General features: G+C 67.2%; 2 protein-coding genes across 8 annotated transcripts in view; one reads left to right on the top strand and one right to left on the bottom strand.

The window, feature by feature from the left end:
* SLC4A2 (solute carrier family 4 member 2) overlaps positions 1 to 25984 on the bottom strand; it is an 82680-nt gene that overhangs the window by 24010 nt on the left and 32686 nt on the right. For 3 of the 7 annotated variants that reach the window (XM_054016971.1, XM_054016976.1, XM_054016974.1), the window contains 3 exons: positions 6453 to 6597; positions 535 to 700; positions 81 to 298 (listed from right to left, as the gene is read on the bottom strand). In XM_054016971.1, coding sequence (XP_053872946.1) covers positions 81 to 298; positions 535 to 700; positions 6453 to 6512 — 444 coding nt within the window. In that variant the 5' untranslated portion in view covers positions 6513 to 6597. Of the gene's footprint in view, positions 1 to 80; positions 299 to 534; positions 701 to 2212; positions 2354 to 4409; positions 4514 to 6452; positions 6598 to 11201; positions 11292 to 15920; positions 16013 to 16738; positions 16910 to 25984 lie in introns of those variants that run through there. The other 4 variants (XM_054016973.1, XM_054016975.1, XM_054016977.1 and 1 more) reach the window with 4 other exon arrangements.
* LOC128831369 (basic proline-rich protein-like) lies at positions 8554 to 11237 on the top strand. The gene is made up of 2 exons (XM_054017681.1): positions 8554 to 8777; positions 9041 to 11237. Exons 1-2 carry the CDS (start codon positions 8554 to 8556, stop codon positions 11235 to 11237), a joined length of 2421 nt encoding a protein of 806 aa, XP_053873656.1.

The following is a 25984-nucleotide window of genomic DNA, read 5'->3' as shown; positions in this document are numbered from 1 at the left end:
CTCACCGGTGCTCTGCCTCCAGCGCCCCTCGCTGCTCCAGCCGACCCCTCCCGCTCCCTCCTGGGCTCCCAGCCCTGTACCTGGATCCCCCCGGGCAGGTCCTCGGCCGACCGCTCTGGCTCCGTGTCGCAGGTCTCATCCTCATCCTCCTCCGCCTCCTCGATGGTGGGGGTCTCTCCTGGAATGGACGCCCGGCGCCGCTTCTTCTTGCCCTTCTGCCCCCCCTTCTTCCTGCGGGCGTCGGGGGGCAGGTGCGTGGAGAGGGGGTGGTGGATGTGGTGGGACGACTGGCGGTGATCTGGGTGGAACAGTGGGTGTGGGCATGGGCACCAAGCTGGGGCCAGACCCTGCACGCCTCCCCTGCCCCCCATCGCCATGCCCTGCCCCCGTGCTGCCCCCACTGCGCCGCCCTGCGACAATAGGCGCTGCCCGGCCAGGCCAGAGCCTCTCCTCACAGGCGTCCATGAGCCAACGAAGCGGCCTGGTGCCTCCCCCGGGCCGTGTTCTCTGCGCCCCGGCCCTGCCCCCACTCACACTCGAAATCCTCCTCGCCGTAGCTGCGGCCGGCCTCCTCCCCGTTGCGCGGGTGCGAGTCGTGCAGGATCTCCTCAAAGCGCTCCACCCCCAACGTCTTGTTCAGGTCGGTCTCCTCGTCCTCCGCCGGCGCGGGCGAGCCGGGGCCCAGGGCGTCCGACTCCGGCTGAGGAAACACAGAACAGAGCAAAGCCCCACCTCAGCGCCTTAGCCCCAGTGCCCCGTCGCAGCCAGCCCCAGCCTTCCTGGGGCCAGCGCTCCCCTATCCTTGCAATATGGCACCTGCCGCTGAGCCCCCGCCCCGCTCCCTGCAGCCCCCTGCCGAGCCCCCCCGAGCCCCCGCCCCACAGCCCCTTGCCGAGCCCCCGCCCCGCTCCCTGCAGCCCCCCTCCGAGCCCCCCTATCCTTGCAATACGGCACCCGCCGCCAAGCCCCCGCCCCGCTCCCTGCAGCCCCCCAGCGAGCCGCCCCCCCCGAGCCCCCGCCCCACAGCCCTCTGCCAAGCCCCCGCCCCGCTCCCTGCAGCCCCCTGCCGAGCCCCCCCGAGCCCCCGCCCCACAGCCCCCTGCCGAGCCCCCGCCCCGCTCCCTGCAGCCCTCCTCTGAGCCCCCCTATCCTTGCAATACGGCACCCGCCGCTGAACCCCCGCCCCGCTCCCTGCAGCCCCCCGGCGAGCCGCCCCCCCCGAGCCCCCGCCCCACAGCCCCCCACCGAGCCCCCACCCTGCTCCCCGCAGCCCAGCGCTCCCTGCCGAGCCCCCGCCCAAGTCCCCTGCTAAGCCCCCCCTGCAGCCCAGCAGCCCTAGCACGGCACTGGGGCAGTGGGCCAGCACTGCCGGGTCGGTGCCTGTCCAGCAGTGTGTCCCCTGCAGGAGCCTGGCTGCCCTGGGGCGGTCTCCCCTCCACGGCCCCCTGGCAGCCCCCGCCCTGTCCGGGCCCTGAGGGGCCCACAGCCCAGCGCAGGCAGCACCGAGGCTGGGCAGGTCACAGGCTCCGCACAGCCAGCACTGGGGGGATCTGTAGGGCTGGCTGCAGCGTTGCTCCCGGCTCTGCCCGCCCTACCAGGGCAGCAACCCCCACTCACAACTGAGCCCCACACGTCTCATCTCACCCCCGCCCCCCCCCAGCAACTGAGCCCCACACGTCTCGTCTTCCCCACACCCAGCGACTGAGCCCCACATGTCTCATCTCCCCCTCCCCACCCCGGCGACCGAGCCCCACACATCTCGTCTCATCTCCCCCGGCAGCGACCGAGCCCCACACGTCTCGTCTTGTCTCCCCCTCCACTCCCATCCAGCGACCGAGCCCCACACGTCTCCTCTCCCCTCCAGACCCCCCCAGCAACCAAGCCCCACATGTTTCGTCTTCCATTCCGCCCCGCCCAGTGATTGAGCCCCACACATCTCATCTCCTCCCCCCGGCGACCGAGCCCCACACATCTCATCTCCTACCCCCCCCGGCGACCGAGACCCACACGTCTCCTCTCCCCTCCAGCCCCCCAACCCCCAGTGATGGAGCCCCATGTCTCAGGTCTCTTCCATCCCCCCCGCGATGGAGCCCTGCGTCCCTCCCCCGCAATGGAGCCCAGTGTCCCTCCCCCGCGATGGAGCCCAGCCTGCCCCTCACGCTGAGGGAGAGCAGCCAGAGTGAGGGGCCGGGGGGCCCTGCCCCTCTCCTACCTGAGCCATGGGGGGGCTGCCAGGCAGAGGGGGACAGGGCCGAGCTGCTGCTGCCTGTGCCCCGCTCCGGCCCCGCAGCCAGGCAGCCGGCGCGGAGCTTTATGGGGCTCTGCCGACCCGGGAAGGTCGCGGCCGCAGGAGGGATGGGAGCAGCGGGAGGTGACAGGCGGCTCCTTCCCTCGGTGCCACTCCAAATATTGACGGAGGCTCCCCGCGCCAGGGCCGTCGGCCGCCAGCTCCGGCACACGCCTGAAGGTGCCCTCTGCGCCGGAGCGGCTCCCCCAGGCTCCCACCAACATCTCCGGTGAGTCCCACGCCTGCCCCGGGACCTCCCCCGCCCATGGGGCAGGGCAGGGGCCCCAGAGCTCCCCACCCCACTGGGGCCTGAGTGCAGGGCCCCCCTCGCCCCAGCTATGCTAGGCAAGCCCCCCCTCTCCCACAGGTGCTGTGCTATGGGGGATGGGCCCCCTTCTCCCAGGGATGCTGTGCTGGGGGGCAGGCCCCCTCTCCCATGGGTGCTGTGCTATGCTATGGGGGACAGGCCCCCTTCTCCCAGGAGTGCTGTGCTATGGGGTACAAGCCCCCTTCTCCCAAGGGTGCTGTGCTGGGGGGCAGGCCCCCCCTTCTCCTGGGGCCTGGTGTGGGCACTAGCCAAGTGAGGAGGCAGTCTGTGGGTCCTGACCCCCACCCCCAGCCCTGGATGGAGAGTGTCCCCCGGGACATGGCCCTTCCCAAAGCGGGGTGCAGAGGGGGACTGCCTGGGGGCTGTGGGAGGAAAGCAGCACCCCCTGCCCGGCACAACTGCCTCTAGCCTGCCAGTGCTGCCCCCCGATCACTGTCCCCACGAGGGCCTGATGTGCAGCCCCTCCCGCCTCCCCACCCTGCCGGGACCCCACATTGACCTCTCCATCCCCCTCACTCCTCGATCTCCCTGCCCCACCCCACTGCGACCCCCAACATTCCCCTCACTCCTCGCCATCCCCGCCCCACCCCAGTGCGACCCCTTACATCCCTCTCACTCCTCGCCATCCCCAACGCACCCCACCGTGTCCTCTGACCTCCCCGCCTCGCCCCACCCCACTGCGACCCCCTCCATTCCCCTCACTCCTCACCATCCCCAATGCAGCCCACCGTGTCCCCTGACCTCCCCGCCCCACCCCACTGCGACCCCCGACATCCCTGCCCAACCCCCGCTGTGTTCCCCTACCTCTGCACCACGACACCGACCTCCCCATCCCACCCCCGCCGTGACCCCCGACCTCCCCGTCTGGTCCTTGCCGTGTCCCCAAACGACCCCTACTGTCCTGAATCAGCTACAACACTCCGTGACCCCATCCCCACCGCAACCCCAACCTCCCCCACCCCACTGCCTGCCCCACATCCTCACTGCCCAGCCCAGCCCCCAGCCCCACTGCTTGCCCCACATCCTCACTGCCCTGCCCAGCCCCCAGCCCCACTGCCTGCCCCACATCCTCACTGCCCTGCCCAGCCCCCAGCCCCACTGCTTGCCCCACATCCTCACTGCCCTGCCCAGCCCACTGCCTGCCCCACATCCTCACTGCCCAGCCCAGCCCCCAGCCCCACTGCTTGCCCCACATCCTCACTGCCCTGCCCAGCCCCCAGCCCCACTGCTTGCCCCACATCCTCACTGCCCTGCCCAGCCCACTGCCTGCCCCACATCCTCACTGCCCTGCCCAGCCCCCAGCCCCACTGCCTGCCCCACATCCTCACTGCCCTGCCCAGCCCCCAGCCCCACTGCCTGCCCCACACCCTCACTGCCCTGCCCAGCCCCCAGCCCCACACCCTCACTGCCCACTCCACTATTCTGCCCCACATCCTCCCCTGCTGTCCCACCTCTCCTCATTGCCCCACATCCCAGCCCCTCCCCCTTTCCCTTCCTGTCTCACTGCCCCATCCCTTAGCCCAGCCGGTCCCTGTCGTCAGCTCGCCCAGGCCAAAGCAGCCCCCAGGCAGCATAGCCCTAGAGCCCGCAGTGCTGGGGGGCTAGACATGCCTTGTGCTGCTGCCCCTGGCCGGTCTCTGGGGAGGGTGGGCTCCGGGGCTGGGCACAGAGGTGTAGAGAGACCCTGTGGGCACAGCCCTGCCCTGGGGCTCCCCGGCCAGCCCCACAGCGCAGTGTGTGCCAGGAGCTGCAGATCCTGTCCCGGGCCCAGGCCCAGGCCCAGGCGCGTCCTACCTGGCAGCCCAGCAGAAAGTCCATGGGAGCAGGAGCCGCCCAGAGGAGGCCGGAGGGGCAGGAGGGCGCGCGGCAGCCCCAATCCACATCACGTGCTGGCTGTTGCCTCGGCAATGGGGACCCGGCCCAATAGCCCAGGCCAGGCACCCAGTAGCTGGGCTCGCAGAGTAAATCATTAACCTGCTACCTGCAGACGTGCCGCGGCGATAACCCGGCAAGCAGCTTCCGTGCGGGGCAGGCGCCCGGGCGCGGCGAGCGACAGAGCCATGAGCCAAAGCGGGGCCCAGCAACGCTGGGGGGGGGTGGGGGCTCCAGGCAAACGCCGAACCGAGCCCCCCGCTGCCCAAAGTGAAACATGGCCCGTAGCCCCCCAGCACAGCCCCCCAGCCCCGCCCACATCCTCACAGAGCCCCAGCACAGCCCCCCAGCCCTGCCCACATCCTCACAGAGACCCCAGCACAGCCCCCCAGTGCCAGGCCAGAGCAGCCCCCCAGCACAGACCCCCAGCCCTGGCCACATCCTCACAGAGGCCCCAGCACAGCCCCCCAGTGCCAGGCCAGGGCAGAGCCCCAGCACACAGCCCTGTGCCCTCTGCCCCCCCCCCAGCACACAGCCCTGTACTCCCTGCTGCCCACACAGCCCTGTATCCCCTGCTGCCCCCCAGCACACAGCCCTGTGCCCTCTGCCCCCCCCAGCACACAGTCCTGTACTCCCTGTTGCCCAAAAAGCCCTGTACCCCCTGCTGCCCCCCAGCACACAGTCCTATACCCCCTGCCCCCCCAGCACACAGCCCTGTACCCTCTGCCCCGCCCCCCCAGGTGCTGCTGTGGTGAGTTGTTTGCAATGGAGAACTAAGCCAGCAGCTTGGGGGCCAAGGGGCTCTGCCATCAAGGAGGCTCAAGAGATATGTGGGGCAGCTGCCAGGCCACACATCAGCCTGGGGGAAAGGCCAACGACCACACAAACCCACCCCATAGCACAGAGCTGGGCCCCACAGAATGGGGGGAGGGGAGCCCCACACACCCGGCACGCAGCACAGGAGGAGCTGTGACCAAGTGGGAATATTTGGTAATATTTTTATGAAGGCTGTTTGTGCCTTAGTTTCCACATATGCTGTCTTGTTGCCCAGGGGAGAGGGGCCTGTCTGCTTCCAGGGCCGGCTGAGACACAGGCGCGGGTTCCCCTGGTTGGGCCTGATCCCCATCTCAGTGAGACAACGGCAAATCCAGTCACCCGGACATGGACACCCGGCAACCCGTGCCCCCAAGGGGAATGGACCCCCACACACACACAGGGGGGCTGGACAAGGATCCCCAGTGGAGAACCCAGGGCTGGGAGGGGGGAGGGAGGTTATGTGGGGTCGCGGGAAGCAGTCGGGCTCTCACCTGGAGTCTGACAGACAGACAGCGCCGGACCCCAGGGTTCCCCACAGCCGGGCTGGGCTCGGGGCTGGCCAGGACGGACCCTGCTTCGCCCTTCATTGCCCCGGGCTGCCCTAAGGCCCCTAGACCGGGTGCCAGCTAACGACTGACCCCAACTGTGCCCGCGCTGGCAGTGTCCCTGCCGGGGCTGGGCAAGGGGCCCTGATCCCTGCGAGCGGCCAAGTCTCCCTGTCTCCCTCAGGGTGTGTCCGGGGGACTTGCTGCCCGGAGCTCGCGGGGGGGGGCTGCAGGCCCAGAGGGCCAGTCTAGGGGGCGGTGAGGCCGTGTGGCTCACCCTGGAGGCAGAGCGGGACCCCCAGGGGGCTGGCCCAGTGAAGGGGCCTCCCAGAGACCATCCCAAAGCTGGGGGCGCAGCCCCGAGCCTGGGGGGTCATGACAGGAGCCCTCTCTGGGGCTGGTCCTCACCCCTATGCAGGGCATGGGGTGACCCTGCCAGCCAGGCCAGAGGATACAGGTCCCAGGGGTGAGCTTGCTGGGCCAAGTCCCCGCAAAAACACTGGATGGCAGCTGCCCCAGGCTCCGCACGCGGGCCCCACCGCTCAGCCGTTGGCTCTGCCCTGTGGTCCCGGGGCGGCTCCAGCCGTCCACGCCTCCTACTTACGCTCTCGAAGGGAGAGGAGACGATGTGGTGAATCCCGGAGGAAACCTGGGAGCGGCTCATGGTGCAGGCCAGTGGCTGGTGCCCGGCCCCGTTAACCCTTCTCTTTCTCACTCGGGCCCAGAATGAAATGTCGGGGCAGCATCACCTGGGCAGAGGGAAGAGCAGAGGGGCCTGGGTCACATACAGCCACGCCAGCCTGGGCCTTGGCATGGCTTCTCCCTCTCCCCGGAGTCATTCCCAGTCCTGTGCCCGGGGGACGAGTCCCCTCCCCTCCCCCCAGCTCTGTGCCTGGGGGATGAGTCCCCTCCCCTCCCCCCAGCCCTGTGCCCGGGGGTGTGTGACTCCCCTCCCCCAGCCCTGTGCCCGGGGGACGAGTCCCCTCCCCTCCCCCCAGCCCTGTGCCCGGGGGTGTGTGACTCCCCTCCCCCAGCCCTGTGCCCGGAGGACGAGTCCCCTCCCCTCCCCCAGCCCTGTGCCCGGGGGTGTGTGACTCCCCTCCCCTCCCCCAGCCCTATGCCCGGGGGACGAGTCCCCTCCCCTCCCCCAGCCCTGTGCCCGGGGGTGTGTGACTCCCCTCCCCATCCCTCCCCCAGCCCTGTGCCCGGGGGTGTGTGACTCCCCTCCCCATCCCTCCTCCAGCCCTGTGCCCGGGGGGGCGAGTCCCCTCCCCTCCCCCCAACCCTGTGCCCGGAGGGGGCAACTTCCCTCCCCTCCCCCCAACCCTGTGCACTGGGGGGGGGGGACTTCTCTCCCCTCCCCCCACACCCCTGTGCCCGGGGGGGGTGACTCCCTGTCCCCATTGCTGAGCGAAGGTCCCCAGGGTGCCCCCAAGGGGCTGTACCTGATCCAGTGTCTCTCCCATCACCCGTGCCGGTAGGGGCTGCCCCAGCCCAAGCCCCCATCCCAGGCCCGCCCTGAGCCCAGCTCAGGTCTCCAGCACCAGCTCTGGAGAGGAGGCTTCCAGGAGCTGGCTGGGTCTGTCAAAGCCCCGGCAGGGCAGGGGAAAGGAGACTCCTGCCTTTGCTTGCAGCCCGGGGCACCCCAGCCGTCCCCACTGCCCTGGGCCCCGCCCCAGAGCAGGCCGCACTCTGGGCGCCTGCGGATGGGACCCAGTGTGCTGTGTCTCCCCCATTGCGGAGGGGCAGCTGTGCTGTGTGCGGCGAGGTCTCCGGCTCCCGGGCAGGGGGAGGCGGGCGCTGGACAGGCCGGGCGGCAGGAGGGCAGAGGCAGCGAGCAAAGGAAAACAGAGGGGCCGGCTGCTCATAGGGCGGAGGCTCCAGCCAGGTTTGTCTTGGCCCCAAGGCCCCGAAAGAGAGAGCGGGCGCCAAGAGAAACGCAGCAGGGCAGCAAGTGGGACGGGGTCCCCAGCCAGCGCAGGCCGGTGCAGCCGTGGGGGCAGGCTGGGGCACAGGCCCATTCGCACTGCAAGCCGGGAGCCCCACCCCACAGACCCCTCCTGAGCCCTGTCCCACAGCCCGCAGCCTGCCAACTTCAGCACAGGGAGGAAAGGGGGGCAGGGAGTAGGGGGGTAGGAGTGGGAGGGGGGCAGGAGAATGAAGGGCCTGGACTGGGAGGGAGCAGGTGTAAAGGAGGTGGGGGGGCAGGGAGCGGGGGGGCAGGGAACTGGGGAGCAGGAGGGGGAGGGAGCAGGGAACTGGGGTGCAGGAGGGGCAGGGAGCAGGAGGGCAGAGAGCGGAGGGGCAAGGAGCAGGAGGGTGCAGTAGGGAGGGAGCTGGGGAGCAGGAGGGGAAGGGGCAACGGACAGGGAGCAGGGGGGCGGGGGGCAGGGAATTGGGGAGCAGGAGGGCAGGGAGCGGGGGGCAGGGAGCGGGAACTGGGGAGCAGGAAGGGCAGGAAGCAGGGGGTCGGGGGGGCAGGGAACTGGGGTGCAGGGGGGAGGGAGCGGAGGGGCAAGGAGCAGGAGGGTGCAGTAGGGAGGGAGCTGGGGGGCAGGAGGGGAAGGGGCAATGGACAGGGAGCAGGGGAGCGGGGGGCAGGGAACTGGGGAGCAGGAGGGGCAGGGAGCAGGAGGGCAGGGAGCGGGGGGGCAGGGAACTGGGGAACAGGGGGGCCGGAGCTCCTCTCACTGCTGCCAGGCACGATGCACTCGGGGCATCTCCAGGCCCGGCGTGAAGCAGAGGCCGTGGGGGTGCCGAGCCCCAGGGGTTTCTGCCCCCAGGCTGATTCTCTGAGCAGGCCTCGGGCCCCGGCCTGTGCTGTGGGGCCTGGCTCCCAGTTCTGCCGCACGCCGGGCCCCAACTGCAGGGACGCTCTGGGCCAGTGGCTGGAGGCCGCGCAGCCCTGGGGTCCCGGCCAGGCCCAGCCGTGAGCTGAGGGGCCACTGGCAACACGTCAGCTTCACTAAGGGGCAAATCACAGGCTGCAGTGAGCCCCCGCCCCCAGCCCCAGGGTCATGGCACAACCCCCACCATGAGCTACGGACCCCTGCGACGGCCCCGCCGTGAGCTACGGGCCCCTGCGACGGCCCCGCCGTGAGCTACGGGCCCCTGCGACGGCCCCGCCGTGAGCTACGGGCCCCTGCGACGGCCCCGCCGTGAGCTACGGGCCCCTGCCCTCTGTGTCTCCAGATGCCAACCCAGCCTCTGCTGGTCTTCAGTGCCCGCGCCCGGCCTCCACCGGTACCCAGCCCCGCCGATCCCCGCGCCCGGCCTCCACCGGTACCCAGCCCCGCCGATCCCCGCGCCCGGCCTCCACCGGTACCCAGCCCCGCCGATCCCCGCGCCCGGCCTCCACCGGTACCCAGCCCCGCCGATCCCCGCGCCCGGCCTCCACCGGTACCCAGCCCCGCCGATCCCCGCGCCCGGCCTCCACCGGTACCCAGCCCCACCGATCCCCGCGCCCGGCCTCCACCGGTACCCAGCCCCGCCGATCCCCGCGCCCGGCCTCCACCGGTACCCAGCCCCGCCGATCCCCGCGCCCGGCCTCCACCGGTACCCAGCCCCGCCGATCCCCGCGCCCGGCCTCCACCGGTACCCAGCCCCGCCGATCCCCGCGCCCGGCCTCCACCCATACCCAGCCCCGCCGATCCCCGCGCCCGGCCTCCACCGGTACCCAGCCCCGCCGATCCCCGCGCCCGGCCTCCACCGGTACCCAGCCCCGCCGATCCCCGCGCCCGGCCTCCACCGGTACCCAGCCCCGCCGATCCCCGCGCCCGGCCTCCACCGGTACCCAGCCCCGCCGATCCCCGCGCCCGGCCTCCACCGGTACCCAGCCCCGCCGATCCCCGCGCCCGGCCTCCACCGGTACCCAGCCCCGCCGATCCCCGCGCCCGGCCTCCACCGGTACCCAGCCCCGCCGATCCCCGCGCCCGGCCTCCACCGGTACCCAGCCCCGCCGATCCCCGCGCCCGGCCTCCACCGGTACCCAGCCCCGCCGATCCCCGCGCCCGGCCTCCACCGGTACCCAGCCCCGCCGATCCCCGCGCCCGGCCTCCACCGGTACCCAGCCCCGCCGATCCCCGCGCCCGGCCTCCACCGGTACCCAGCCCCGCCGATCCCCGCGCCCGGCCTCCACCGGTACCCAGCCCCACCAATCCCCGCGCCCGGCCTCCACCCGTACCCAGCCCCGCCGATCCCCGCGCCCGGCCTCCACCGGTACCCAGCCCCACCAATCCCCGCGCCCGGCCTCCACCGGTACCCAGCCCCGCCGATCCCCGCGCCCGGCCTCCACCGGTACCCAGCCCCGCCGATCCCCGCGCCCGGCCTCCACCGGTACCCAGCCCCACCGATCCCCGCGCCCGGCCTCCACCGGTACCCAGCCCCGCCGATCCCCGCGCCCGGCCTCCACCGGTACCCAGCCCCACCGATCCCCGCGCCCGGCCTCCACCGGTACCCAGCCCCGCCGATCCCCGCGCCCAGCCTCCACCGGTACCCAGCCCCGCCGATCCCCGCGCCCGGCCTCCACCGGTACCCAGCCCCACCAATCCCCGCGCCCGGCCTCCACCCGTACCCAGCCCCACCGATCCCCGCGCCCGGCCTCCACCGGTACCCAGCCCCACCAATCCCCGCGCCCGGCCTCCACCGGTACCCAGCCCCACCGATCCCCGCGCCCGGCCTCCACCCATACCCAGCCCCGCCGATCCCCGCGCCCGGCCTCCACCGGTACCCAGCCCCACCAATCCCCGCGCCCGGCCTCCACCCGTACCCAGCCCCACCGATCCCCGCGCCCGGCCTCCACCGGTACCCAGCCCCGCCGATCCCCGCGCCCGGCCTCCACCGGTACCCAGCCCCACCGATCCCCGCGCCCGGCCTCCACCCATACCCAGCCCCGCCGATCCCCGCGCCCGGCCTCCACCGGTACCCAGCCCCACCAATCCCTGCGCCCGGCCTCCACCCGTACCCAGCCCCACCGATCCCCGCGCCCGGCCTCCACCCATACCCAGCCCCGCCGATCCCCGCGCCCGGCCTCCACCCATACCCAACCCCGCCGATCCCCGCGCCCGGCCTCCACCGGTACCTAGCCCCGCCGATCCCTGCGCCTGGCCTCCACCGGTACCCAGCCCCACTGATCCCCGCGCCCGACCTCCACCCATACCCAACCCTGCCAATCCCCGCGGCCGGCCTCCACCGGTACCCAGCCGCGCCGATCCCCGCGGCCGGTCTCCACCCATACCCAACCCTGCCAATCCCCACATCCGGCCTCCACTGGTACCCAGCCCCGCCGATCCTCGTGCCTGGTCTCCACCCGTACCCAGCCCTGCCGATCCCCATGGCCGGTATCCACGCGTACCCAGCTCTGCCAATCCCCACGCCCAGCTGCCGCTGACCCTGGGACCGGACTGTCCCATCTGTCGGGTGTAACATCCTCCCCAGGACTTATTGTCCCATGCGGTGCAGACACATGACTGGCAGGAGCTGAGGAGGAAGGTGGCGACTGATGACTGGCCCTCACATGGGTTACTCACCCAGCCCTCGTCATGGGAGCTCCTCCCCTGGGCCTGGGCGGCACTGACTGCCAAGGGCCTTCCCCTCCCCCCCATCCGGCATCAGCCCTTGCCCTGCATGGGGCGCAGGGGAGGGGATGGTGCAGGGCTCACATTGGGCCTTTCCTGGGCACACCTCAGCAGCAGCAGCAGCCCAGGGGTCTCCCCAAGCCAGACTCAGCGAAAGTCCCCAGCACTCCCCAGGAGGCCCATGACGCCTGCCCAGGCCCGGCCTCTGCCCTCCCCCACCGAAGGAAGCGGGCATTGCCTGCGGGGCCCACAGCCCCACCCCATGGGAGTCTATGGAGCAGGCTCGGGTGCATTCTGGGCAGCCCAGCGCTCAGCGGGACAGAGGGCGTTGTGTGGCCAGGCTCCCAGTCCCACTGCCAGTCCCTGGGTACTTGGGAACGCACCTGCTGAGCCGCGGTGCCAAGGGCAGCTCCCCCGAAGGACGGGCAGGCACCTTCGCCTGTGACAGGCGCCATGAGGAGCAGACGCACCCAGACGCCTGGAGCTAATTCAGCCCGGACGCTTCCCCGGACGGCTCTGCCCTCCCTTGTCTCAGTGCATCGTCCCTGCCAGCTGCAGCCTCCGCCACTGCCCGGCTGCCCCTGGCGCCCCTTCCCGCAGACCACTGGGGGCTGAGCCCCCAGGCCCACCCCTGAGTCAGCCACTTTCTGACGGGGCCTCTGGGAATGGCCCACCCCAAATGTGGGGCACATAGCCATTGGGCTGGGTTCCCTCACCCCCTATTCCCGTCTGGAGCCCTCTGGGGGGAGCTGGACCAGGCAGCACGTTGGGGTCCCTCGTTCAAACCCAAGCTCCTGCATGCTGTATCATCCCAGCCCACTCCCCCACCCCTCCGCCCGCCCTGGGAAGGAGCTGACTCCGTGACACATCCCCATCTGAGGAGTCCCCGGGCTGAGGTGGGCTGTCAGGCCCCACGGCTGGGGGCTGGAAGTTAGGCCCCATGCCTGGGGCTGTCAGAAGTGCTGGGGGAAAGAGAGCCAGGATTAGGGTTACCATACGTCCGGATTTTCCCGGACATGTCCGGCTTTTGGGGGCTCAAATCCCCGTCCGGGGGGAAATCCCCAAAAGCCGGGCATGTCCGGGAAAATCGGGAGGCTCGGCTGGGGCCTCTTTGTCCGGGGCCGGGGGCATGGTGCCGGGCCGGGCTGGGCGCGGGGCCGGGGTCCGGGCCGGGAGCCGGGGGCGCAGTGCCGGTCCGGGCCCGCGGGGCCGGGAGCCGGGCCGGGGAGCCGGGCCGGGCCCGCGGAGCCAGGTCGGGGAGCCGGGCCGGGCCCGCGGGGCCGGGTCGGGCCCGCGGGGCTGGGAGCCGGGCTGGGGTTGGTGCGCCGGGCCCGCGGGGCTTTGAGCCGGGCCGGGGTGGGTGCGCCGGGCCCGCGGGGCTGGGAGCCGGGCCGGGGTGGGTGCACCGGGCCCGCGGGGCTTTGCGCCGGGCCGGGGTGGGTGCGCCGGGCCCGCGAGCCGGGCCGGGGTGGGTGCGCCGGGCCCGCGGTGCCGGGAGCCGGGCCGGGGTCGGGGCGCCGGGCCGGGAGCCGGGGGCGCGGTGCCGGGCCGGGCCCGCGGGGCCGGGAGCCGGGCCGGGGAGCCGGTCCAGGCCCGCGGGGCCGGGTCGGGGAGCCGGGCTGGGCCCGCGGGGCCGGGAGCCGGGCCGGGGTCGGGGTGCCGGGCCGAGCCCGCGGGGCCGGGAGCCAGGCCGGGGTCGGGGAGCCGGGCCCGCGGGGCCGGGAGCCGGGCCGGGGTCAGGGAGCCGGACCCACGGGGCTGGGAGCCGGGGGGTGCGCCGGACCCGCGGGGGGTGGTCGGTCAGGGCCGGCACCCCAGGGCCCGAGCCGACCCAGGCTGGAGCCGCCGGGGGGGCCAGCCTGGGCCGCGCCTCCTCCCCCCCGCCCCCTTACCTGCTTCAGGCTTCCCGCGAATTAAATGTTCGCGGGAAGCAGGGGAGGGGGCGGAGACTTGGGGAGGGGGCGGAGTTGGGGCGGATGCGGGGCTGGGGGCGGGGCCAGGGCCCCGGGGAGTGTCCTCCATTTGGAGGCACAAAATATGGTAACCCTAGCCAGGATCCTTGGGAAGAAGCCTTCCAAGGGGAGTAGTGGGGGCAAAAGACATATCTGGCTTCAAGACTAAGCTTGATAAGTTTATGGATGGGATATGATGGGATAGCCTAATTCTGGCAATTAATTTGTCTTTGACTATTAGCGGTAAATATGCCCAATGGTCTGTGATGGGATGTTAGATGGGGTGGGATCTGAGTTACTACAGAGAATTCTTTCCTGGGTGCTGGCTGGTGAGTCTTGCCCACATGCTCAGGGTTTAGCTGATCGCCATATTTGGGGTCGGGAAGGAATTTTCCTCCAGGGCAGATTGGCAGAGATCTGGGGGGGTTTCGCCTTCCTCTGCAGCATGGGGCATGGGTCACTTGCTGGAGGATTCTCTGCACCTTGAGGTCTTTCAACCACGATTTGAGGACTTCAGTGGCTCAGACACAGGCTTGATACAGGAGAGGGTGGGTGAGATTCTGGGGCCTGCGTTCTGCAGGGGGTCAGACCAGATGATCATAATGGTCCCTTCTGACCTTAAAGTCTATGAGTCTAAGTGGCTGGACACCTGAGTCGCTATTTCCAGGGCCGGGGTTTTGCCAGGGCTGGCTAGGCGAAGTGGGGACACGAGGCTGCCCAAGGAGATGCTGGCTGGGCACTGCCGCACCCGGGCCCTGGAACAGTCCCTGCCCCACACGTCTCCAGGCAGCGGCGCAGGCTGGAGGAGCAGCATGGGGGAGATTGCAGCTGGTACCAGCAGGGCTCTGAGCCCCTGGCAGCGCCACCAGGCACAGAAGGGGAGAGTCAGAGCCCCATGCCCCACAGTGCCCTGCCTGGGATGGGATGGGGCTGGAGTAGCCGGGAGCCTGAAACCAGAGCGCAGGTATTTCCCAGCTGTGCAGGCCGGGTGGAGGTGGAGGGAGCTCTCTCCTGACCCACAGCAGGGCTCGGGGTGGTTACCCTGTGGGCATGGCTGGTTGCGATGGTAGGAGAGCTGAGCTCCTCTCCTCCCCACTGGATCAGGGAGCCTGGCAGTACCACACCAGCCTCGTGCCAGCATGAGCAGGTGCCAAGGTTTCTGCAGCGCTCGTCCAGATGAGATTACCCAGAGGAGGGAGGGAGGGGAGCTGCCAACCCAGAGCCCCCTCCCCTCAGGGCCCCCTGTGCCTGCCGCCGTGGGCCATGCCCCCAGCCAGAGCCGCCCACAGAGCCAAGGAAATGGGGAGGGAGCGGGGAGAGGGATGGGCAGTGCCAGCACCCCCAAATGCCAGAACAAATGCCTGTCTCACCCCCGCCCCCTCGAGTCCTGCCTGGGGGGGCAGGGAGAGGGAGCCGGTTTGTGCAGCACCTCGCTGGCAGGCAGCGCGACAGCAGGGCGCCAAGCCCTAGCTCCACACACACAGGGTCCGTCAGTCCCTTCTCCCAGCCAACGTCTGCCCCGTCCCCCACAGCCAGCACCTGCCCCGCCCCCACAGCGCCCCGGCTGGGATGGGGCTGGAATCACCGGGAGCCCCCCACAGCCAGCGCCTACCCTGCCCCCACAGCACCCCGGCTGGGATGGGGCTGGAGTTGCCAGGAGCCCCCCACAGCCAGCGCCTGCCCTGCCCCCACAGCGCCCCGGCTGGGATGGGGCTGGAGTTGCCAGGAGCCCCCCACAGTCAGCGCCTGCCCCGCCCCCACAGCACCCCGGCTGGGATGGGGCTGGAGTTGCCAGGAGCCCCCCACAGTCAGCGCCTGCCCCGCCCCCACAGCACCCCGGCTGGGATGGGGCTGGAGTTGCCAGGAGCCCCCCACAGTCAGCGCCTGCCCCGCCCCCACAGCGCCCCAGCTGGGATGGGGCTGGAGTTGCCAGGAGCCCCCCACAGTCAGCGCCTGCCCCGCCCCCACAGCGCCCCAGCTGGGATGGGGCTGGAGTTGCCAGGAGCCCCCCACAGTCAGCGCCTGCCCCGCCCCCACAGCGCCCCGGCTGGGATGGGGCTGGAGTTGCCAGGAGCCCCCCACAGCCAGCGCCTGCCCTGCCCCCACAGCGCCCCGGCTGGGATGGGGCTGGAGTTGCCAGGAGCCCCCCACAGTCAGCGCCTGCCCCGCCCCCACAGCGCCCCGGCTGGGATGGGGCTGGAATCACCGGGAGCCCCCCACAGCCAGCGCCTGCCCTGCGATGCAGAAGACAGAGACCAGCAGCCCTCTGCGATGGAGCTGTATCTCCCCTGCAGCCCTCGCCGTCACGGCACTTCCCCCATCCTGGCCCTCGGTCCCGCTAGGGAGCCTTGCTGGCCACACTCCTTCGCTGGCCTCAGGTTAGCGCCTCCTGCCAGGGCCCGCACATGTGCTGGGGACAGCACAGACCCTGGCGGGATCCCGCTGAGGCCCACAGTCCTGCCTCCCTCCTGATGCGCCTGTCACTTCACTGCCCCCCCTGCCCCCGGGAGAACCGGCTCTGACCCCTGCCGGCTCCGGACATACCTTCAGAACTGCTCTGCCTCTGCTCCGGCTCCCGCCAGTGCCCAGCTCAGCTCTGATTACGGGAGATTCACGGAGCCAGAACTTCCACATTCCTGCGGAGCCAGGGCAGATTAGGCTGACCTGCCTCACGGCTTTCCCACCGCAGCTGCCCCCGCCTGTGGGGCTGCCCAAAGAAGACACCCCGGCTCCCTCAGGCTCAATGGGACTGGATGTTCCCCGAGACACAAACCCACCTGCCCCAGCCCGGTGACACGCAGTGCTGTGCGGTCAGGAGGCTACCTGGAGAGTCCAACTTCCAGCAGGTCTGCCAGGCGGGGAGCCGAGAGCTCAGGGCAGTGCGCTGCCCGTGGTTCTCCCCGTGGGCTCGCCCGGCTCCGTGCGGAGCAGCCTGCAAAGGCAGGTGCCGAGGGCCCACTTGGCGGGGGCTCAGAACCCCCATCAGTGCTTAGCTTCTCCGCAGTAGGGAAGTAAAACCATCGCACTGGAGTCACTGGCCCCTGTGCCTGCCCTCCAGCTCTGACCGCTGCAGCCAGGGAGCTGGGGGCTTTGCATCCACCGCTGCCCACCCTGAGGGCTCTCCTCAGACAACATCCCAGAGACAGCCACCTCTGGGGACAGCAGGAGCAACCCTGCCCCTCCCTTTCCGAGCCCCCAGTGCCCCCAGGCTGTGTCCTGCCCAGCTAGTGCGAGCTGGGAGCCCTGCTCAGAGACCAACAGCACTGACCCCCCCACTGCTCCCCCGGAAGGGGGGTCGCCCCACACCCCCCAGCAGCTGAGACAGCCATTGGTTCCCCCCGCCCATACTCTGGGCCGCTCACCAGGCCTCAGGCCACACCAGGGGTGGAAGTCGGGGCTGGGGGGAGCAGCAGGCCCCAGGTGGGAGCTGGGATTCAGCACACGTCTCCCCTAGGTGCTGTGCGGAGCGAGGTACCTGGCTGGGCTCCACCTCGTGGCTGGGCAGCCCAGCTCAAGGCCCTGGACTGGAGCCTGGCCCCTAGCCAGGGATGTGGGGCCGCAGCACAGGGCAGCAACTTAGCTGAAGGCCTGGCCTTGCGTGCCAGTCCCCGCCTTCCTCTGCCCCGCCCAGCTACACGACAGGCACCTCCTTGCCAGGCCCCCAGCCTGCCTCACTGCATGTGGGCACCACAGCCTCCCCTGCCAGACCCATCTGCGGTCCTGCGTCACGGTCTGGCCCAGTCCCTGCAGCTCCTGTGGGCCTGAGCCTGCGCTGTCCCCTCCCCAGCCCGGCCCCACTCCACGGGCGTCCCTGGGCGTCGCAGCAGCTAGCGGAATAGGGCAGATGCTCTGCAAGGCCCAGTCGAGGGCAGCACACTCCCTTGGCCTTCGAGGGGACACCCCATGTACCCCGTGTGCTCACCCCAAGCCGCATTCTCCAGCCTCAGCACAGCCTGCCCGGGGCACCTGTCCTGGGAGCGCCGGGGAGAGGCCAGGGGAAGTCGGCCAGGGCTCAGTGGCACACGCGGGGCATCCACAGGGCTGGGGCATGCTGGCACGCTGGCCGCTCCTGTGAGATGAGAAGGTAAAATCCACAGAGGCGCCCGCAGCTCCTGCCCCAGGGGCTGGGGAGACCCTGCACCCCTCTGGCCACTGTCAGAGATGGGTCTGGACCCAGAGCCGACCCCCTCGGCCACCCCTACACAGCTCTTCCGCCAGCCCCCCCCCCCACCGTGCCATGAGCCCAGCCCCCAGCGCTGTGCCAGCTGTATGTGGGGGGGGGGGCACTGCCCTCCGCTGCTCTCGCTGGCCGGTGCCCGACCGGCCACATTCCTGCTGCTCCAGGCCCTAAGCCGCTTTGTTTAATGCTGGCAGCTCCTCAAGATTACAGCCCGTAAACACCCCGGGGATTGGCCAGTGCAGCCGAGCCCCGTTCTCACAGCCAGGAGCCCCCCACCCCAGCACCCCCAGGCACGGGGCCAGGCCCAACTCCTCCTCCCCCCCCCCCCAGCACCCCCAGGCACGGGGCCAGGCCCAACTCCTCCTCCCCCGCAGCACCCCCAGGCACGGGGTCAGGCCCAACTCCTCCTCCCCCGCCCCCCACCCCAGCACCCCTAGGCACGGGGTCAGGCCCAACTCCTCCTCCCCCGCCCCCCCCCCCCAGCACCCCCAGGCACGGGGCCAGGCCCAAATCCTCCGCCCCCCATCCTCGCCCCCCACCCCCGCACCCCGTTGCTCCCAGATCCCAGGGGCCGTCCTGCCCCGCAGCCTGGCCTCCCGCAGGAATTCGTGCCCAGCCCAGCCCGCCTGTTAGCAAGTCAGTGGCAAGCAGGCAGCAAGGCGCCCCGCCAAATGCAGCAGTGGGGGCTGCTGGAGGTAGTGGGGGGCAGGCAGATGGCAGCGCCGGGGGCGGTGGCCAGCCCAGGGCTCTGCAGAAAGCATGAGCTAGCTCCACGCACCGCGCCGGAAGGGGACAGGCAGCCAGCGGCACCGGGGGGGGGAGGCGCCCCCTGCCCGGGTGAGTCACCTGCTGAGCGAGGCGGGCGGGCGACAGGCCCTGCTGGAAACTGCTCAGCGCTTCGCCCTGGTGCCCGGAAAATGCGCGACCGGAGCCAGTGGCTGAGTCAGGCCGTTTCCCCTCAGCTGCGCCCCCCCCCCCCCCCACACACACACACACAAGGAGCTCGGGCGGGTCCCCTCCCCCACCCATGCCCAGGGGGAACAGGGCTCTGAGGGGCTGAGCCCATAAGCCCAGACGGTTAGCAGCTTCCTGAAGCGTCTCTGCACCTGCAGCTTTCCAGGAACAAGTCTGGGGCGCCGGCACTCAGCCTCAGCGGGTGGGACCAGCTCCCACGCCAGCCATGTCAGCCAGGCCTGTGCCTGGGGCAGCCCCTCGGCTGGGCTCTGGGGACACGGCCCCACTGCCTGCGGGCGGGGAGGGAGAGCTGGGCTGCTGGCTCCAGGGGACGTGTGCCCCGGGACAGAGCAGGGGCGCATGGGACTGTGAGCAGCAGGGGAGGCTGAGGCTGGACCCCAGGGGACACTCCCCAGTAGGAGAGGGGTCAGGCTGGGGCATCCTTGCCCGGAGCAGGGGGCACAGGGAGGATGGCACCAGTGCAGGGGTCAGCTCTTAACCAGCCACCAGACCCCGCTCTCCATGTTCTCTGCTGGGGGCCCTTGCTCTGCTTCGGGGGAGCTGTTGGTGGCTCTGTGGGGACGACCCAGCCAGCTGGGGTTCGCGGTCCCCGGCTCTGCCATTCTCACGGGCAGCGCCAATTCTCTTTGTTTCCACCCAGCCTGCTGAGTCAACGCCTCTGCCCTCCCCTGCTACCGCAGGCCCAGCAAGGCCCAGCCCAAGGGGGTCAGGCCCAAATCGTCCGCCCCCACAGGGACACACAGGGGACATGGCAGTCATGCCTGCAGCCCACCTTCCTCCCGGGGCTAGAGCAGCCTTTCCTGAGCCCCGACGAGCCGGGGAGCGGAGGGGGGCAGGCCCCGCAGGCCAGGGAGGCCCAGCGGGGAATGCAGAGCAGGGCAGGAACACCCCGAGAGAGACGGCCTCACACGCCCCATAGCAGAACTCTCCCAGCAAGACAGCTGGAACCCAGGCAATGCCAGGCTGGATCAGACCCAGGGCCCATCTAGCCCAGTCTCCGGTCCCCAGCGGCTGGCCTCCAATACCAGTCCCTATCCCACAGCACAGGGAGCATGGGGCAGCTTGGGCCAAGGGGGCCAGGACAAACCCCTACCATTACGGAAAGCCCTTGGAGTCTTCGCTGTCCCTGAGGATGACCAGGACTCCTGGGTTCTACCACAGCATCAGAGTCATAGGACTGGCAGGGATCTCACGAGGTCTCTACTCCCGTCCCCTGCACTGAGGCAGGACTAAGTATTATCCAGACCATCCCTGACAGGGGTTTGTCCAGCCTGCTCTTAAACATCCCCAGTGACGGAGACTCCACAACCTCCCTGGGCAATTTATTCCAGTGCTTAACCACCCTGACAGTTAGGAGGTTTTTCCTAATGTCCAAACTAAACCTCCCTTGCTGCAATTTAAGCCCATCGCTTCTTGTCCTATCCTCAGGGGTTAAGAAGAAATGTTTTTCTCCCTCCTCCTTTTATGTGCTTGAAAACTGTTCTCATGTCCCCTCTCAGTCTTCTCTGCTCCAGACCAAACAGACCCAGTTTTTTCAATCTTCCCTCGTAGGTCATGTTTTCTAGACCTTTCATAATTTTTGTTGCTCTTCTTTAGACTTTCTCCAATTTGTCCACATCTTTCCTGAAATGTGGCGCCCAGAACTGGACACAAGACTCCAGTTGAGGTCTAATCAGCGCGGAGCAGAGTGGAAGAATTACTCCTCGTGTCTTGCTTACAACACTCCTGCTAATACATCCCAGAATGATGGTTGCTTTTTTTGCAACAGCGTTACACTGTTGACTCATATTTAGCTTGTGAGCCACTATGACCCCCAGATCCCTTTCCGCGGGACTCCTTCCTAGGCAGTCATTTCCCATTTGTACGTGTGCAACTGATGGTTCCTTCCTAAGGGGAGCACTTTGCATTTGTCCTTATTGAATTTCATCCTATTTACTTCAGACTATTTCTCCATTTTGTCCAGAGCCGTTTGAATTTTAATCCTATCCTCCAAAGCACTTGCAACCCCTCCCAGCTTGGTATTGTCCGCACACTTTACAAGTGCATCTCTATGCCATTATCTAAATCAGTGAAGATATTGAACAGAACCGGCCCCAGAACCGATCCCTGCGGGACCTCACTCGTTATGCCCTTCCAGCATGACTGTGAACCACTGATAACTACAATCTGGGGACTATTTTCCAACCAGTTCTGCACCCACCTGAGCATATATTTGTCTAGGCTCTATTTCCCTCATTTGCTTTTAGAAAGTCACATAAGATAGTAACAACTTCCTTACTAAAGTCGAGGTACACCACATCTAGTGCTTTCTCCCATCCACAGGGCTTGTTACCCTGTCAAAGTTATCCCTGGCTCCAGCCGGGGAGGAGAGTCTAGATATTAGAGCAGGGGGACTGGGAGTCTGGACTCCTGGGTTCTCTCATAAGAATGGCCAGGCTGGGTCAGACCAAAGGCCCATCCAGCCCAGTATCATGTCTGCTGACAGTGACCAATGCAAGGTGCTTCAGAGGGAATGAACAGAACAGGCAGTCACCAAACGATCCATCCCCTGCTGCCCATTCCCAGCTTCTGGCAAACAGAGGTTTAGGGACACCCAGAGCATGGGGTTGCATCCCTGCCCATCCTGGCTAATCGCCATCGATGGATCAGGAACTGATCTAATTATTTTTTTGTACCTAGTTATAGTTTTGGCCTTCACAACATCCCCTGGCAATAAGTTCCACAGGTTGACTGTGTGTTGGGTGAAAAAATACTTCCTTTTGTTTGTTTTAAACCTGCTGCTTATTAATTTAATTGGGTGACCCCTTGTTCTTGACTTCTTCACTTTCTCCACACCCTTCATGATTTTACAGGCCTCTATCATATTCCCCCCTTAGTCATCTCTTTTCTAAGCTGAAAAGTCCCAGTCTTATTAATCGCTCCTCATACAGCAGCCATTCCATACCCCTAATCATTTTTGTTACCCTTTTCCAGTTCCAATACATCTTTTTTGAGAGGGGGCGACCACATCTGCACACAGTATTCAAGGTGTGGGCGTACCATGTGTGACGAACTGGGACTGTTCTTGCTGGGGTGTGGGAATGCTGACAGGGGAGTGTGACTAGGATGGTCTGCATCGGAGGATGGGAGTCGGCCCGAGGGAACATACCTGAGCTTGTAACATGAGAACCCAGGAGGGGGTTGGAGGTCAGGTGACTCCGGGGCCCGGGAAACTGAACAAAGGCTGTGGGAGGGGTCGCTGAAGGAGAGTGCGGGAAGCAGGCTGGAGAGATGGCTGGGAGGCAGAGATGGCTCTGACCCCCCAAGGGGGGTGGGCTGGCATGCCCTGGGACCCCAAGCTGGACCTAACTGAGGGGGGCCCCGTTGTCTGTGCCTGCAAGACCTGTCTTGGACTGTATTCCTGTCATCCAAATAAACCTTCTGCTTTACTGGCTGGCTGAGAGTCATGGTGAATCGCAGGAAGCCGGGGGTGCAGGGCCCTGAGTCCCCCAATACTCCGTGACAACTGGTGGCAGAGGTGGGATCTACTGCACCCCGTGGACGGCGCTTCCTGCAGTAAGTGACTGGGGAGCAGTAAAACGAAGGGGGATTGACGGGGACCAGGCCTGCTGAAGAGTGGGAGAGAGACGGTTATTACCCCTGGGAGTGTGTGACCAGCGAGAAGGACTTTTGCAGTAACAGGGTCCCCCGGGGGGATCGCAGCGAGTGGTCCCAGGGGCGGAGGAGTCTGCAGCTCGACCCTGGCAGAGAGGCGGTGACCTCGAGAAGGGCTGGCACACTAGGGGTCCCCCTGGGAACTGTGGGGAGCTGTGAGCACACAGGCCGGTGAGTGGCCAGCAGGAAGATGTATGCCAAGCGGCTTAAGAGCGACCTGGTGGAGCTGTGCAAGCAGAGGCGGCTGCGCATTGGGAGGCTCACCAAAGAACAGCTCATTGCCCAGCTGGAGGCGGAAGATCGCGCGAATGAACTGATCCCTGTGTCTCAGGGAAGCAGCCTGGCAAATGCAGCGCAGGCACCAGTGTTTGTCCCAGCTGGGAGTGGTCAGCCGGCTGCTGAGGGCTTCCCGAGACCCCTCCTTCCTATGCCTAGGGGAAGGGTGGGGAGGAGCCCAGCAAATACCGAGGGCGCCGTGACCCCCCCGGCCAGCAGGGGACCCTCCCGGCGACGTTCGGCATCCGTGGAGCGGAATTGGCTGGAATGGGAGAAAGAGCTAAAACTGAGAGAGCTGGAGGATCGTGAACGACAGAGACAGCATGAACGGGAGGAGAAAGAGAGACAGCATCAGCGTGAAGAGAGACAGAGACAGCATGAACGGGAGGAGAATGAGAGACAGCGTCAGCATGACCTGGAACTGGCGAGATTGAAGGGCAGCGAACCCCCGGCTGCGGTGAGTGAGGGGGGACCCAGGACTGCACGGAGCTTTGATAAGTGCATCATGGCCCCATACAAGGAGGGGGAGGACATGGATGACTTCCTGGAGGCCTTTGAGACGGCCTGCGAGCTGCACCGGGTTGATCCCGCGGACAGACTCCGGGTCCTTACCCCCTTACTGGACCCCAAAGCCGTGGCATTGTACCGCCAACTGGGAGAGGCAGAGAAAGGGGACTACGAACTATTCAAAAAGGCCCTGCTACGTGAGTTTGGGCTGACTCCTGAGATGTACCAGGAAAGGTTCCGGAGTCAAGATAAAACCCCTGAGATCTCATATCTGCAACTAGCCGTCCGCATGGAAAGATACGCCAGCAAGTGGGCTGGTGGGGCCCCGACGAAGGAGGACCTGATTAAACTGCTGGTACTGGAGCAACTGTATGAGCGGTGCCCATCCGACCTGAGGCTGTGGTTGGTGGACAGAAAGCCAGAGAACCCGCGACACGCCGGGCAGCTGGCTGATGAGTTTGTAAAGAGCCGGTCAGGGGGTGGCAGGGAGGAGCCCCAAAGGAACAGGCCCGCCGCGATGCAGAGAGAGAGTCACCCTGGGACCTCCCAAAGGGGGAATATGGGGAATCCCCTCCCACGGGGAATGCCCAGCATCAGGGACAACCGACCGGCTCGAGGGGACCCACGGGACCTGAGCTGCTATTACTGCGGCCGAAGAGGCCACGTTCGGGCCCAGTGCCCCAAGCTCAAGGACGGACTGAGCAGACCGAACCCGCACCGGGTTAACTTGGTAGAGGCCCAGACGGACGAGGGGCAGGCTTCCCACGCAAGAGGGGCTGGCAGCTTATCAACTGCTCAAGAGAGAGAAGGGCCCCCGGCCAGCTTCTCTGGGGGGCCAGATGCTCCGGATTCAAAGTTCTCCGTTTACAGGGTTGGCGCGGGGCTTTCCCTGCGGAGCGAGTGCCTTGTTCCCCTGGAGGTGGATGGGAAGAAAGTTTATGGATACTGGGACACGGGCGCAGAGGTGACACTGGCCCGGCCCGAGGTGGTGGCCCCAGATCGGGTGGTGCCCAACACCTTCCTGACCCTGACCGGGGTGGGCGGGACCCCATTCAAGGTTCCCGTAGCGAGGGTACACCTGAAATGGGGGGCCAAGGAAGGCCCCAAGGACGTGGGAGTGCACCACCATTTGCCCACTGAGGTGTTGATGGGGGGGGACCTAGAGGACTGGCCAAGCAACCCCCAAAAGGCACTGGTTGTGACCCGCAGTCAGAGCCGGCGAGGGGCCCTGCGCCCTGGCCTTGGGGGGGGTGCCTTGCCTGAGGCGCAGGACCCTAACCTGGTGGGGAGGGAACGCCCAGGGACACGGCTCAGGGAGGCTGTAGCTTCAGACCCAGCGGGCGAGAAAGAGCAGGTGGCCATCCCTGTCCCAGCTGCTGAGTTCCAGGCCGAGTTGCAGAGAGATCCCTCCTTGCGGAAGATAAGGGACCTGGCCGACCTCAATGCGGTACAGACCATGGGACGAGGTGGCCGGAAAAGGTTCCTGTGGGAGAAGGGGTTCCTGTACCGAGAATGGGCTCCCCCAGGGAAAATGGAGTCAGGGGGGATCAGGAGGCAGCTGGTGGTACCCCAGAAGTATCGCCGCCAGCTGCTGTGCCGGGCCCATGACATTCCCCTCTCAGGGCACCAGGGAACCTGGCGTACCCAGCAGAGGCTGCTAGGGAGCTTTTACTGGCCTGGGGTCTTTGTTACTGTCCGACAGTACTGCGGATCCTGTGACCCCTGTCAGAGGGGGAGGAAGGCCTGGGACAAGGGGAAAACAGCTTTAGGACCCTTGCCCAGCATAGAGGAGCCTTTCCAGAGGGTGGCCAAGGTTAAAGGGGCGGCTCTAAACCAAGAGAGCCCAAAGCACAGACCTCCAGACTGGAGCGCTGGGAGAAGACCACAGCCCAGTTGGAACCCCAGAGGTATGGGGGTGGGAAAAGGGCACAGGCCGCATAAACCTTCCCACATGCGAACTGCGAGTGCCATCAAGCACCCCGACCTAAGGGGGGGCGTGAAACTGAAGGGGCCTGGTGTAATTCCCACCAAGGAACTGGAGGGATGCGGGGGCATCCATGGGAACGGGGGTAGGTTCGAACTTCCCCAGGTCACTGGCTAAAGTGACCCCGCTCAGTTCGGTCTCGAAGGGGGGAGAGATGTGACGAACTGGGACTGTTCTTGCTGGGGTGTGGGAATGCTGACAGGGGAGTGTGACTAGGATGGTCTGCATCGGAGGATGGGAGTCGGCCCGAGGGAACATACCTGAGCTTGTAACATGAGAACCCAGGAGGGGGTTGGAGGTCAGGTGACTCCGGGGCCCGGGAAACTGAACAAAGGCTGTGGGAGGGGTCGCTGAAGGAGAGTGCGGGAAGCAGGCTGGAGAGATGGCTGGGAGGCAGAGATGGCTCTGACCCCCCAAGGGGGGTGGGCTGGCATGCCCTGGGACCCCAAGCTGGACCTAACTGAGGGGGGCCCCGTTGTCTGTGCCTGCAAGACCTGTCTTGGACTGTATTCCTGTCATCCAAATAAACCTTCTGCTTTACTGGCTGGCTGAGAGTCATGGTGAATCGCAGGAAGCCGGGGGTGCAGGGCCCTGAGTCCCCCAATACTCCGTGACACCATGGATTTATATAGAGGCAATATGATATTTTCTGTCTTATTATCTATCCCTTTCTTAATGATTCCCAACATTCTGTTCGCTTTTTTGACTGCCGCTGCCAATTGAGTGGATGTTTTCAGACAACTATCCACAGTGACTCTAAGATCTCTTTCTTGAGTGGTAACAGCCAATTTAGACCCCATCATTGTATAAGTATAGTTGGGATCATGCTTTCCAATGTTCATTACTTTGCATTTATCAGCATTGAATTTCATCTGCCATTTTGTTGCCCAGTCCCCCAGTTTTGGGGGATCCTTTTGTAGCTCTTCTCAGTCTGCCTGGGACTTAACTATCTTGAGCAGTTTTGTATACTCTGAAAATTTTGCCACCTCACTGTTTACCCCTTTTTCCAGATAATTTATGAATATGTTGAAT

This window comes from Malaclemys terrapin, chromosome 2 (assembly GCF_027887155.1).
Source record: "Malaclemys terrapin pileata isolate rMalTer1 chromosome 2, rMalTer1.hap1, whole genome shotgun sequence".
Lineage (NCBI taxonomy): Eukaryota > Metazoa > Chordata > Testudines > Emydidae > Malaclemys > Malaclemys terrapin.
This window is presented reverse-complemented; position numbering and strand designations above follow the sequence as displayed.